The sequence below is a fragment of the Hevea brasiliensis genome, chromosome 10 (assembly GCF_030052815.1).
Source record: "Hevea brasiliensis isolate MT/VB/25A 57/8 chromosome 10, ASM3005281v1, whole genome shotgun sequence".
In the NCBI taxonomy this organism is placed as follows: domain Eukaryota; kingdom Viridiplantae; phylum Streptophyta; class Magnoliopsida; order Malpighiales; family Euphorbiaceae; genus Hevea; species Hevea brasiliensis.
In genome coordinates, this window is record NC_079502.1 from 87,823,019 (window position 1) to 87,839,443 (window position 16,425).

Below are 16,425 nucleotides of genomic sequence, written 5' to 3' on the forward strand. Positions count from 1 at the left end.
ATATTTCTCTTTTCTTTCTTAAGCCATGTGTAAATTAAAATCCTTTTTTTCTCTCTATAGATAGAATAATTTTTCATGATAAAGAGAATAATTTTACACTTTGCATTAAAGAGGAGAGAGAAATGTTGACTAAGTGCCATGCAGGAACTATTCATATCAGTTTCTAACTGAAAAATCAATAATTAAAAGTCAAAGGGAGTTTACTGTACAAAATTTAAAAGTTTAAGAGGTTTTATGCTACACTTTAAAATTAAAAGACTGTAATGTTACAACTATATAAGTTCAGGGATAGTTGTTGAACTTTATCCATCAAGAAAATGATATTATTATTTTTATATTTAACGGCTAATTCAACAATTATTTTTATCAAACTCTTCTACTTTAAATCATTATATAAATAGGTAATATATAAAAATTAATAACTAATAAAACAGCTGACAATTATTAAAACAGTTAATGACTATTAAAACAACTTATATTATAGAATTGACCATTAGACTCAACCAAAAAAGAAAGATTTATTTGGCTAATTAATTAACCTAATCATATACATGTAGTGCAACAGTATTATCAATTAACCAAAAATTTTATATCTCAATTAATTTTTCAAAACTAGAGTTCTCATCTATGGAGGGCATAATTAATTCTTACCTATTGCCTGTGGATTTAACCTTCTTTTTTTTTTTTTTCCCTCTTATAGTACACTATAAATTGAATCCAAAGTTTCATGTGAAAAAAATATCATATGTTGCGGTCTAGTTATTTAAGATTTATATGTATTTTTTTTTTTAATTTTGGTTTTTTAAATTTTATATAAAAAATAAAAAATTTATATAATAATTTAATGTGATTTTATATAATAAAACATAATAATCGAAAGTATATTTATATAATACTTAATTTTTTTTATAGAAGTTTTTTATATAATTTTTTGAACTGATAAATTTTTTTTTTAGTGTGATAAAAATTATAAATATTTTGCTAAATATAAGCAAGTTTATAAGGGATGTATATGTAAATTAAAAAAAAAATTACATGAACTTTTTTTTATAAACAAAATTTTATTAATAAAATCATAAATTGGAAAGAAAAATTTAACATGTAACATCCGACTAATTTCGATGAGCAGAACTCTCCTAAAAAGAACTTGACCCAGGACGCTACATGCTAAAAAAAAATTACATGAACTTAATCTTAAAACAAACGCTGCTCAAATTTGTTTTGAAGGGTTTTGAGCAAACCCACCTTATTAACAACTTTTATTTCTACATTGAGGGTTCTCTTAGATTATTTTGCAAATCAAAGTAAGATAAACAATAAAATTAATTGGATTTGGAAACATCCTTCATTAAGCCACTGTTGGCTTTGGCAAACTGTGTGAACTCTTCATATGATATGAAGCCATCACCATCAGTATCAATCTCCGTCATCATACGCTGAATATCCTCTGCGGTGACAGTGCCTATGGTCTTTAAGCATTCACCGAGCTCTGCGGCAGATATTTTTCCATCTCCATTCAAGTCGAAGCGCTTGAAAATGCGCTCACGTTCAGCCTGGTCCTGTGCTTCATCAGCCATAGTTTTATGTGTAAGTTTGTGATTAAGTGAATAATATGTAAATTGAATGATTGAGAGAGATAATACGAGTGCTTGGCTTTTATAAGAGTGATTGGTTTTGTGTGCAAGGCCAGCATTTGAAATCGGAGTCATAGTGTAGAAAATAGGAATTGATCACCTGAAACTTCTCAACTAATTTTTACCACCAATGCTATTAGATGAATTGGTCCAATTATTCAAACAAATTTCAGCGAAAATTTAGTAAAGCAAGTGCAAAAATGAACCCTTACTATGATTTAAAACAAAATTACGTACTATTTGTAAAACAATTTTAAAATTCTTTTAGTCATAAAAATGTTTCCCTGCACATTTGCACTTGACATGGGACATTAACAAATTCCTTTGTATGAGAGAAGGTGTAGAGAGATTTGTTTAGTAAGATGCTCAAGCCTAAATTTTTACTATCTTTAGTGGTTGTAATTGCTTCATTACTCAGGGAAAATGTTTCTGAGCTATTCTGTGTTTTACGAAGAAGATGGTTCATTCATTTTATCTCACCATCCGTGTCCAAGAAAGCCTTTTCGGGCTTATTTTAATCTGCTTTTCCATCCATCCCTGGGTAATTTTGGATAAATTAAGCCTCCAAATGTCCACTATGGGCCTGGTTTTTTTTTTTTTTGTTTAATACTATGTTTGAGAAGAAAAGAAAAAAAAAACGAAAAGAAAAATAACTTTATTTTTTATTATTTTATTTGAATTGATTAAAAAATGATAAAGGAAGAAAATTTTATAGAAAAAATAAAAATATTTGATCGTTTTCTACTTTCTCTCTAAAATAGGAAAAAATAGAGAAAAATATTTAAATTTATAAATATAACCTTATATTTTATAATTTTTTTTTATATTTAGAAGCAAAATTATAATTTTATTATTTATAAAATAATTTTACCTCTAATATTTTTTTCTCTCAATCTAAATAAAGAAAAAAAAAAGTAATTTTTATTTTTATTCTTTATTTTTTCTCTTTTATTTTCTTCCCTTCTATAAAGTTCTCAAACATATTGTAAGAGGCGGTTGATTTTGAAGTGAGACGATGGCGTATCACTTTCCAGACTAAGGTTATCATCATGATTCTCTACATTCCAGAGACACCTGGTATCACACGGGACAGACCTGTCAGAAACAGCTACAAAATTAGATAGCTCATTATGGAACTTTTTTGAGGAAAGAGCTTCTGACGCTTCTTTGGACTCAAATTCTTCAATATCAAGAGGCGGCAACTTTGCTGGCATAGGATTTTTACTGAGCATTTCTAGTTCAAAGATAGGATGGATATTGGGTGATTAGAGCTGGAGAGGGCTAAACACCTTTGGTGCTTTCAATATCAACAGTTAGCTTGCACTTCGTTTAAGAGTTGCCTGCTTTCATTCTAACACTCTGCATGCACTGATGGAGAATTTGCAGGTCCAAGAGATTTGTCTCCGGACAAAGTTATGCCATCCAATGAATCAGTTTCATCCACATTAGTGTACCAGTCAGCATCATCAACGGGTGAGTCCACTTCATCATCGGAATTTCCAGACGATGAAGAAGCAAGGATGTTCTTGGTCAACAGCAATGTCAGAAGTTCATGGCATGGCTCCTCAGTGGCTCTAATTTGAAATTTGAATACTATCAATATCCACTGCTATAGTTTTGCTAATAAAAAATGGAGATTCAGTTAACATTAAAATTCTTGTTGAATCAATTTTAGATTTAGTGAGAGTTATCAATTGAAATAAAATCACCATGCTCACATGAAAAATTCAACTGACTACACAAAGTTAAGTTGAAGATAATCAGTGGGGGCAGGCCAATAGGTTAATGCTTTCATATGAATAATTGCCTTTGTGGTAGGCCAACGACAGTGCTTGCTGTGTTCTGCTCGTGACATTATCAACTTTAGGACTGCAAGACTTAAACTGATTTCAGCTCCTTGCAATGCATCGATCTTCATCTTTATACACCTACCTTAACCAAGTCCCTTGATGACATATCACAGGTTTCCATGTGTTCTCCACCTTTATTTCCAAATTGAAGGAAGTGAGATCGGTTTAACTACGAAATATATGTACATCAACATCAGAGATCAAAAAGCACCATGACCACATGCATGCAATAATCATAATTATTGCTTCGTTCATATGTATCCATAAAAGTTGAAAGTGTGAAACCTTAAAGGTTGCCCTTCTTTCTTAGGCAAATCAGCCGACATCAAACTATAAGCATGATCACTTTTCTTTCCACTTTACAAATCAGAAAGGGCATGTTTGGAGGATCTTGAAGAAAATGGAAATGAAAATGTATGTTTATTACATCTCAGGAATTCTTTTTCATGCAATTTTTTTTTAATAATTAAATTGATATATTTCATTAAAAGGCAAACTGCATGTAATGAACATGCACATTAAGGGTAATCCTCTTTTTTCTTAACTATTAATACATATATATGAAATCAAAAGATTCAAATTTTATTTATGAGATATCTCATTTAATTTAATATCATTTTTAGCAATTTTAATAATACTAATGAACTACTTTTTTACCAAATGTATTAATTATTTATTACCAACTTAAAAACATTTCGACTAAACACGTAGTAATTAAAAATTTTAAATATTTATAAGTTTATATCAGATAATTTTCATAAATTAAGCAAAACACATCTCTAAATCTATAAGAGAATTTCTTTTAAGCTAAACCAAAATTAACGAATAATATGCAAGAAAACATATGTACCTTTTCAACATAGATTCAAGTATTATTCAAAATTTCAAATACTAAAATATCATGAAAAAAGGTTTTTGAATCTTCTCTTCAAACCAAAAAGGAAATTGCATTTTAATTCCAACTTCGAAACATATCATAAAAAGTGTTAAAAGATCACGGATATAATGATATAAGCTCCATGGAAAAGACAGTACTTGTGAAGGGTGACCTTTACTGCTATTAATGAACTCATACCTGATCCCGCATGTACAATTCAATTATAAATATCTCAATACTCGGACAGTTTCATGTTACAAGCAAGAACAAAGATTTTCACGACAACTAAACAGGTTTTAAGAAGCTTATAACCATGCCATCGATTGAAGCTCTAGCAATGGCAGGTGTGGACTGTGGAAAGTGCGTCATCAACCTCGCAGAGAGGGAACGTAGAGACTTGGAGAAGCCACCACTGTATCTTTTAGCTGAAGAAAATCCAGGCAAAGAAACGCAGGGAAATGAAAAGGATAATGAGGTAACGGTAGAGAAATGGGAAGCCAAGGCCAAGCTGGAAGCATGGGCTAAACCAGTAGCTTCTTCGGTTATGAATGTCACTTCAATTATCAATGCCACAGGGTAATGTTGGAAACTATTTTCTAATTTTTAAATGTGTAAGAAAATGTCTACAAAGATATGAAAATTATAGGTAAAATATATATATGTCCGATGAGCATCTATATTTGCAGGGAATTGTCTTATATCTAGAGCTTTTACTATAAGTTAAGAAAGGCTTGTATTTTGAAGTTGCTTTTCAATCTTAATAGAAAATAGAGAAACCATATTGCTATAAAGAAATACACAACGCGAGTCTACTTTTTACGTAATTCACATGGCCTCTCTAGTCCCTTAATAGCCTGCCGATCCATGCAAGTGTTTGCTTCGATGAACATGTATGATCCACTTTCTCTGAAAGAGCTTTTGTATGGCTGCAAGATATACTATCTCCATAATTAGGGTTGCTATATTCCACTAGCCAATACTTAAAGAATCCCACTTCTGCAATTATCTTCTTTATCATTTGCTCCGACCCACAGCTAAATACCCCAGTAATTAAATCCCCTAGAGCTCAGTTTTCATAGATGAAGCTGTCCAAATGTTCTTAGTAAATTCTCCTAACCAGTCTCCATTATAACCAGTATGAGGGAGACTGATGATAAATCAATTCAAATTAAATTGGATTTGGGTCATATATGTACACTTTGATGTATTGTCCTTTTTGGCCCTTAGGCCTCATTGTTTTGTCCTTGAAAAAGAATTTCGAGGGGTAGAGAGTGTGCTTGGTCTTATAAGACTCTGGCTCTCCCTCGATTCCAATAATTCAGGAAAATTTTAATATAAAATACTCAATTATATTCAGTCGATAGACCTACCACAACACCCAGATTAAAACAAACCATGCTAAGTGAGGATTTTATAATATCATCTATTAGATGTCCCTCGCCAGTCAAGTGCTCTTCTCCAAATATAAATCATTTTTATTTTTTAAAAAAGCTAGATAATCTATAAATTGTATTGCCTTATATCAATCAATAGTAGTCTTTTTTTTTATTTCATTTTTAAAGTGTAATAAGTGAAATGTTCTCAACTTTTAGTCTTTTCATCATCTACCCTTAATCTGCTATTTTAAGATTTATCACCTTTTACAATGAGAAAAAAAAAAAAAAGATAACTATCTCTGACAGTAATTAATCGGCTCATTAAATCTAAAATAAATAAAAATTATGCCACCTTTTATATTAATTATTTTTATTTTTAGAATTAAATATGGATAGTGATAATGTTTTTTTTATAAGCAAAATTTTATTAAATAATAAAATTTTAAGAAAAACTTAACATGCAGCACCGTAAAAAAAGTCCAGCCATCAACTCCCATTGCCTCCAACCTAGTCACCACATAATAAGCAAATAAGAAATTTTATTTTTAAAAGAAAGAAAACACAACAAGGTGGTGATAATGTTATGTTTTGATTTGAAATTATAATATATATATATATATATACACACACACATCACGAAACATTTAAATATAAAACTTATTGGAAAAGTGATTACTCCCTTTGATATTCTCTAACTATGTTGATATAGCAACTTTTTTTTTATAAGAAAAATAAAATTATTATTAAAAGAGAAGCAGAAGCCAAGTGAAAAACTCCCAAAATCCCATGCAAATTGGCATACACTTGTAGTGGCAGAAAAAAAAATTAACATATAAAAATAAATAATAAAATATTATTAAAAGTTAAAAATATAATATTAATATTTTATAATTAAACAAAATAAAATTTAATATCTAGAAAAGTATAAAGAAAGACATTATTATTAATGCTATTAAATATATATATATATATATATATATATTTTTATAAAAGTCATTTATGAATTTTTCACACATTCAACTACACTGCTTTATCTTAAAAAAGTTAATTATTAAGAAAGTTGTAAAATTTAAAAATAAATAAAATTTTAAATAGACAACATAATTTTTTTTATCTCAATCAATCTTAAATGTTATAAAAAATTATATATATATATATATATATATATATATATATATATATATATATATATATATATATATATGTAAAAGCTAACAACTCAAACCTTTTACCAAAATTTGATATTTAGCTTCACATACTTGACATAATTAATAAATAATAATTTAATTTAAAATTTTTACTTTAGTTTTAATTATAAATTTAATTATTAGGATTAGATGATGTTTAATTAATATATAAAAAAAAATTGATCTCAAAATAAATTTAAGAAGAACAATTTGTTATTAATTAATTTGACAATAATATTTTGAAATTATATTTAATTATTCAAAATTAATAATTTTGGTCTATGTAATTTGCTAATGAATTTATAATTTGTTACTCATTTATAAAATTATGAATTTTTATATATTTTAATTCTTATCAAATTTAAATTGATCAGATTTTAGTCTCTAAAATCTTAAATTAATTATAACAATTTAATTTCTTGAAATTTTATATTTTTATTGATGATAGATGAAATTAAAACTGCAAAATAAAAATAATTTTGGGATAGATCTCCAATTTCCTTATTAAGAATAAGCAGATATTTTGAATCAGATTCAAAATTACGTCCACACAATTTTTTTTTATTTTATTTTAAAACTGTGAAAATGATTAAAGTTAGGCACTTTCTGATGCAACCAATAAAAAATTAAAAATAAAATAAAATAAAATAAAATAAAATAAAATAAAGGGGTTGGGCACACACGTTTTTATTATTTCTATTTGTCTTCTCTTGGGTTTCCGATAACACATTAACTCAATAATAATAATAATAATAATAATAATAATAATAATAATAATAAATTTATAGAATTGAAATATTATTATGTTAAAAAATATTTAAAAGTTAACAAAATAATAATAATAAAATGTTACAAAGTTTGAATATCTATTTGGAATAATTTGGAAATAAAAAATTAAAAATAAAAATATGAAAAGAAAAACTGGGATAATAAAAAATGATGAGAGAAAAAAAATTGATATATGATTTAAAAAATCTGTGTGTAGATTTCAAAATATTTTTGAGAGAATAATCAATGATGAAATTTAACAATAAATTCAATAATGAAATTAAATGAACAAATATACGTCCTATCCACTTCGTTTTCACGCCCATATCATGTTGGATTTCTAATGAAGATTGAAATTTCTAGCAGCCAACCATCGGCAGTTCGCTGTGCAGTGGGGACCCATGACTGCCACTTTTTTGTTTTTTTATACATCGGAAAGTTGCCATTTTAATTTTTGATCACTTAAGATTATTATTATTATTATTATTATTATTGAAAAAATTGGATCGGACTTAATACCCGGCAATTATTATTATTATTATTATTATTTAATTTTTTTTAAATTACTAAAGTTGCCTTTTTTTTTTTTTCTGTTTACTGCAATATAATAAGTCAATGGGGTGTTTAGTTTCGATTCAATTCAAAATTTATTTAAGAATTAAAATTGAATTAAAATTTAGATATAATTTTAATTTAATTCTTCATTAGTTCCGTTCTATTTCGATATGATTCACAGTTCTTTGATTTCAGTTTAGTTTGATACGGTTTCGGTTTGATTTTCGATTCATAAAAAAATTTTATATAATTATTTTTTTAAAAAGTCATATTTAAATTAGTATTTAAATTTTAAATTGGGTTATTAATAAATAATATATCATATAATATATCTTTTATTTATTTCTAAATTATATAATCTTTAACTATGAGATGTATATATAATTTAAGGTTAAATATATTATATAATATAATAGTACAAGTATATTATATAATATATATTTTAACTATTTATTAATCATATAATATTTAACTATAAATTATAAATATAATTAAGAATTAATATATATATATATATAATTAAGAAATAAAAAATTGAAAGTATATAATGCATATAAAAAAATTTAAAATATATGTATAAATTTAATTCTCGGTACGGTACGATTCTGATTTAATTCTTAATAAAGAATCAAAGCTAAATTAAAATATCAAGCAATTTCTGTTCGGTATGATTCTTATTAATTCGATACGATTCTTCAATTCGATTTGGTCCTCCAAGAATTGTGCATAACCCTATCAACTCTACACATGCTCTCTTTTCATCGTTTGTACAAAAGACTTTATTATTGCTATCTTAAAAGTTACTGCCAAACAGAACTTTATTATAATTATAGTTATGAAATGAAGATACCTAGGAAGAGGTGGCAAATTTGGTTTTACTTATCAATCTATTAGATTAGATGCTACTTATTTATAATCCGTTTAAATATAAATGTAATTTAAAATAATTTAAAATAAAATAATCCAACTTAAATATAATTATTTAAATTTAATTTGATTAATCTAATTTTAAATTTAAGATTAATGAATAATTTTAAAGAAGGTTGACTTCAAATAATTTATAATTTATAAATTAATTAATTCAATATTTTATACATAATAACACGCTAATTACGATCATAAATTTCAGTAGTAGTATGTAATAATTAATATGTTATTAACATAAATTTATGATAATAAAATTTATATTTTTAATAATAAAAATTTTTGTTGTTAAATTTAAACATAATAAATAATTTAAAATAATATGATCTAAGGAAGCCAAATTGCGAGGAAGGGAGGCAATTACCCCTTACCTTTGGCCAAATTTAGTGAGCAGTGCGTTTATATTTGATAGAATAAGCAGTTGCTTGCTGTCCACTTCGCAAGCCCACTGCCCCGTTCTTCTCCCAGAGGCTGTAAAAAGAGAGAAAAGGGCAGTGCTATCTAGCGGGAATCGTTTCGGTTGTACGCCACGAGGCCCCCATGGACAAGGGGACAAGTGGATCATCGCCTCTGGGCACAGGCAGGCCCCTACCATCCATCCCATCGCATTCAAACGTCTCGTATTGTACTGTATCGTACCAAACCAGATATATCCGTTGATTTAAGTATCTCAATTTTTAATATCAAATATAATTATAATTAAATTTAAAAATTAATTTAAAAAATTTTAAATTTTATTCATTAAATTATATTTTTAATAATTAAATATTCAAAATTTATAATTATAATAATCAAATATCTTAAAAAAGATTTTTATATTTTATTAATTAAACTGATTAATTATTTTAAAAATTATAATCACCTTCATCAGAAAATAAAACCAATTCATTAAATATATATATATATATATATTTTTTTTTTTTAATATGCACTACATATTATTTGTACTCATTACTCATAATTTAATTTATTTTCAAATAATTTTTTCTTAGTTTTTCATAATTAAGTACAGATACAGATTTTTTTTTTCTAACTATGAAAATGATTAAAGTTAGGCACTTTCTGATGTAACCAATAAAAAATTAAAAATAAAATAAAATAAAAAAGGATTGGGTAGGCACGTTTTTATTATTCCTAATTGTCCACATTAACTCAATAATAATAATAATAATAATAATAATAATAATTTTATAGACTAAAAATATTATTATGTTAAAAATATTTAAAAGTGAACAAAATAATAATAATAAAATGTTACAAAGTTTGAATATCTATTTGGAATAATTTAGAAATAAAAAATTAAAAATAAAAATATTAAATAAAAAAATGGGATAATAGAAAATGACGAGAGAAAAAAAAATAAAATTAAAATGATATATGATTTAAAAAATCTGTGTGTAGATTTCAAAATATTTTTGAGAGGATAATCAACCAATGATGAAATTTAACAATAAATTCAATAATGAAATTAAATGAATAAATATACGTCCTACCCACTTCGTTTTCATTCCCATATCATGTTGGATTTCTAATAGAGATTGAAAAATTGTCCCTCAGCTCCATCAACAGTTCGCTGTGCAGTGGGGACCCATGACTGCCATTTTTTTTTTTTTATCCATAGGAAACATGCCATTTTAATTTTTGATCACTTATGAGATTATTATTATTATTATTATTATTATTATTATTATAAAAAATATTATGTCGAGTCTAACACTACCGACTGAAATTAATGTGAGATAATAATAATAATAATTATTATTTATTTATTTTTTTAATTATTAAAGTTTTTTTTTTCTGTTTATTGCAATAAAATAGGCTAAGCTCTCCTTCCCTCGCTTGTGCAATTGCATATTAATTTATACCAAATTCTTTATTTTCCTTATCTTACGCTCATATGTATGAATCAATTTATATATTTAACTGATATAAAATAATATATAACACATTTAAATGTAAAATTTTATTATAATTTTAAATAATGTGCTATTAAGAAAATGAATGAATAAAAAAGAAAGTCAATTATAACAATTCAATTTAAGGTCATTATCAGAATAAATAAAAGTAGTGATATCGTCTTCATAACTTTAATCAAAATTTTTTCTTAATTTCAGGATAAATCACTCTTTTAACTCAATATTAATATAAATATTATACTACTAAATAATATAAATAAGAGAATTAATTTAATTCCCTATTTTAAAAATTATTATAGAGCAGGACATTTATTATAGTTATGAAATGAAGATTAAGATACCTGGGAAGAGGTGGCAAATTTGGGTTTACTTATTAATCCACTTGATTAGATGTTACTTATATATATATATATGTATATATATATATATTAGCACCAATATATTGTAGCTGATGGTAAATTAACGATAAATTTTTGTCATTAATTTATTATAAATTATAAATTAATATTTTTTTAATTAATTATTTTTTATAAAATTTTATATTTAATTGAAGTTAAATTTAAATAAAATTAAAAATTTTAAATTTTATATAAACTTTAGAATTAATTTAAATAATAATTAATTTAAAGAATAAAAGATATTTTTAGTGAACTCAATACCCCATTCATACACATACATTTATAAAATTTACTTGCATCTAATATGAAAGTTGGGATACTTTGCGCAAATCATTTAATGTTTTATGCCTAATTACTCTATTAAAAATATATTAAAATGGTTTTTTATTTGAAAAAATCATTTTTTTGCGAGGAATACAAAATGTGAATATTTATGTAACCTATTATTATTAATAATTAAATAAAAAAATGACTTTGTATCAAAAAATAAAAAATAAAAAAAGACTTTTGAATTGCGTAATCAAATACAACTCAATTATATTGTTTTGACCCTTCACTATGGTTGTGAGCATAGGCACGTGAAATATTTATGAACTTGATTTTTTTTTTTTTAATTTCTTTGTTCTTAATCTATGTTAAGTTCCCTACTAGGATATGTAATGTGCACTACAACTTATATTAAATTTAATATAATATTAGTATAAGTAACGTTGGGTATTGGGTATTTAATGTGTTTATTAATTTTGATTTTAATAAATTAAATATTTTTAAAGAAATTAATAATACTTATAAAATTAAAAATATAACATTATAATTTAGTATAAATATAATTATTATTAAAATAATATTATAATTTTAATTTGTAACACTCCAAAGTAGGCTTCACATAGTGGCTATGTCACAATTACCCTACGTTGGGGAGTGACTTTCTTTTTATAGAGAAACATGCTAAAATTAATATGAAATTAACATTTTAATTTGCCCCTACGTTGCCTCTATTTATTTATAAATGATGTGAGAATTTCATACTTTTTGTGATTTATTGACGAATTACAGACTAAAATTTTTGTAGGTATTTATTTTAAAATTTTATTTGTGAGTAATTCGTGAGTAAAAATTATTAGCAATGAATTTGTATAGAAATGTTGCTGAAATTAGCACTGATGAATTAGGCATCACCAAAAATTATTATCGACAATTTTGTATTAAAAACAAAAAATATTGCTATTGATAAATTATCACTAAAGGAAAATTAGCAACTAATTTTTGTCATTAACTTATTATAAATTATAAATTAATAATATTTTTTATTTGTTCCTTATTAATCTCTTATTTAATTAATTACTTTTTATAAATTTTAATATTTAATTGAAATTAAATATAAAAAAATTAAGAATTTTCAAATTAGATTAACTTTAAAATTAAGAATTTTAAATTTATATAAACTTTAAAATTAATTTAAATAATAAAAATATAATTATAATTAATTTAAAGAATGAATGATATTTTTAGTGAACCCAATATCCCTCTTTCACATACACATATATAAAATTTAATTTCTCTAAATAATTTTGAGCTGTGACTATAATTGCACTCAAAATGAATATTAAAATACTTCACGCAAACGTTAATATTTTATATCAACTATCCTATTAAAAAATATATTAAAATGGTTTTTTTATTTAACAAAAATTTATGAGGAATACAATGGTCTTTAATTTTGTAAATATTTATGTAACCTATTATTAATAATAAATAAAAAATGACTTTGTGTCTGCTAAAAGAGGACTTTTGTGTAAAAAAAAAAAGACCTTTGAATTACGTAATCAAATACAACTCAATTACGTAATCTAATTTTAAATTTAAGATTAAATGAACAATGTTTTAAAAATTGACTTTAAGATAGTGTTTAGTATAAAAGAATTTCACAAAATTTTATAGAATATATTTATAAATATAAAATTTTAGTATTTCGTTTAAATAAAAATTCATTGGAATTCTTAATAATCAATTCCATGAAATTAAATTGATAAAATTTACAAATGAATTTTAAATTTAAAATTATATACATTTTAAGTGATAAAATTATTATTTTGTTATATATTATTTTATTTATTCCAAACACAAAATTTATTTCATTTAAAATGAATTTTATATTTAATATAAAATATAATAAATTAAAAAAATTTATATGTAAATGAATTCTATTATGAAATTCATTTATAAATTAAATGAATTTTATCATAGAATTGAATCAAACAGGGTATAAATCATTTATATCTATAAAATAATTAATTCTATTTTTTTAATACATAATAACACAATAAAAAACTTAACCTATAATTTAAAATGATATGATATAGGGAAGCCAACTTGTGAGGAAGGAAGGGTAATTACCCCTTAATATAACTTAATTATATTGTTTTGATCTTTTACTATGAGCCTGAGCCACATGAAATATATATGAACTTTTTTTTTTAATTATTTTCTTTGTTCTTAATCTATGTAAATTCCCTTCTCTAGTAAAGATAAACTATAGGATATGTAATGTGCACTACAAATAATATTAATTTTAACAACATTAAATACTCAAAATAATTATTATAAAAATATTGTTTAAGACTTCTAATTATGAAAATTTTATATACCAAATGGCAATCAGTTTTCAAACTCATTTAAAATATAATTATTAAGTATTATCTAATACTAATAAATAAATTTATAATTAAGAAAAAAGATAAGTTATAATGAAATTTCAAACTTATTTAAGATAAAATTATTAAACTGCACATTATCTAATTCAATAGATAAATTTATAATTAGAAAAAGATAAGTTAAAAAGAAATTTTTAAATAAAATTATTATATTTAAAATATGTAATAAATATAATTTTATTCATACTAATTATATTACCTATAATGTAAATTATAATTTCTTTTAAAAATATATAATTCTTTTAATATATATACAAGAAAGACTAAAAAATTATTACCAAAATTTATTATTATTATTTTTAACATGTCATCTTGCATTAAACTTGTTAAGAGTCAAAAAGCACAACTTAATATAAAAGAGAAGAAGAGGTCCAAACTTATGGCTAAAGAAAACCCATCTAAACTCATACAAACAAATCGACCCACTCTTAACCAAAATTCTTTCTCATGATTTGACACATGAGGTTAATTTTTTATTAATAATAATAATAATAATAATAATAATAATAATAATAATAATAATAATAATAATAATAATAATGTACACGTTTACTGCTGTAGCCACCTAATGGTACAATAATATTTGGTGGATCTTGGACAATGGAATTTAGGATTTGTATGCAGTCGTCATTGTGTCTCTTTAATTATTATTTTTATTAACAGATCATACAGATTATGATGATAATGTCCACTCATATAGATCTCGTCCTTCAAAGGCTAATTAATTAATTAAATTATTAATAATAAATATATAAATATAAATATTTAAAATTAAATTTATAATTTTATATCTCTAGTATGAGATATCACATTCACATACATGATCCTTATGTACCATTAAGTGACGAAGGATAAGGATTACAAGGATAAGGATAAGAATAATGATAAGGAGTATATCACATTCACCATTAATTTATAATTAATTAACAAAAATATTTTGAGATTATATTTAATTATTCAAAATTAGTAATTTTGGTCTATGTAATTTGCGAATAACTTTATAATTTGTTACTCATTTATAAAATTATGAATTTTTATATATTTTAATTCTTATCAATTTAAATTGATCAGATTTTAGTCTCTAAAATTTTAAATTTTAATTATAACATTTTAATTTCTTGAAATTTTATATTTTTATTGATGATAGATGAAATTAAAACTGCAAAATAAAATTAATTTTGGGATAGACATCCGATTCCCTTATAAAGAATATATATATATATATTTAAACTATGAAAATGATTAAAGTTAGGCACTTTCTGATGTAACCAATAAAAAATTAAAAATAAAATAAAATATAATATAATATTTATTATATATGATAAGTACAAAATATATTTATATTATATACCATGTAAATTAAGGGATTATTTTATTAATAAAATAAAATATTAAAACTATCTTATAATTTATTATTAATTTTTAAAATTTAATTTAATTTTTAAATAAAATTACACTTAATTAAAAGAATTCGACTTTATCTAATCTAATTAAAAATTTTGACTATAATGTGAATTCATGCAAACTTAGTTGCTTTAGTTTTGATATTAAAATAAAGCATATTGTGAGATTTGAATATATAGCATATTGTGAGATTTGAATATATATATATATATATGCAGATGACGTGGAAAACAGATAAAAAAAAAAAAAGGAAAGTGACAAACAACGAAAAGAACAACAATCCACAAACAACACAATACCATTATTTTAAGAATATGGCCCCTTTATCATTGAGATTTCAAATTAAAAACAATATATATTTTTTTAATAATATAAAACTTATTTTTTAAAAAATTATTTTATAATTTTAAAATTATTATAATTAAAATTTATCAATTTTAAATTAATTTTTTTATATTCTCACAAATATATATGTACTAAAGGAAAATATTAAATATGATTAATTTAATTAATAAAAATAAATTATTTTTTATTATTAGGATTAATTTTGTAGAAAAACTTCGAAATGTTTATCTTAAATATATTAATTTAAAATTGAAATATACATTTAAAATTATTTTTAGAAAATTAATTTTAATAATAAAAATTAATTTAAATATTCTTGAAGATTTTTTTTAAAAAAAAAAAAACTTATTATATGTAGATGCTTGGTTGTTCTCCGATGCCCGTGCACTCAATGTACGTGTTGTAATTTTCTCCGCATCCCTGGAATATTAATAATTATTTACTTCCACCGACTTTACTACCAATACGCCACGTGAT

The 16,425-nt window shown here is 23.5% G+C and overlaps 1 protein-coding gene across 1 annotated transcript; it reads right to left on the reverse strand.

Moving 5' to 3' along the window:
* Positions 1-1,194: 1,194 nt before the first annotated feature.
* On the reverse strand, positions 1,195-1,615 carry LOC110649714 (polcalcin Syr v 3-like). The gene has a single exon (XM_021804402.2). The coding sequence runs from the start codon at positions 1,575-1,577 to the stop codon at positions 1,323-1,325; it is 255 nt and encodes an 84-aa protein (XP_021660094.1). The 5' UTR covers positions 1,578-1,615; the 3' UTR covers positions 1,195-1,322.
* Between the last annotated feature and the right edge of the window lie 14,810 nt (positions 1,616-16,425).

Bases quoted from the DNA above. Each gene is read 5' to 3' on its own strand.
- LOC110649714 (XM_021804402.2), bottom strand. From the start codon at position 1,577: ATGGCTGATGAAGCACAGGACCAGGCTGAACGTGAGCGCATTTTCAAG.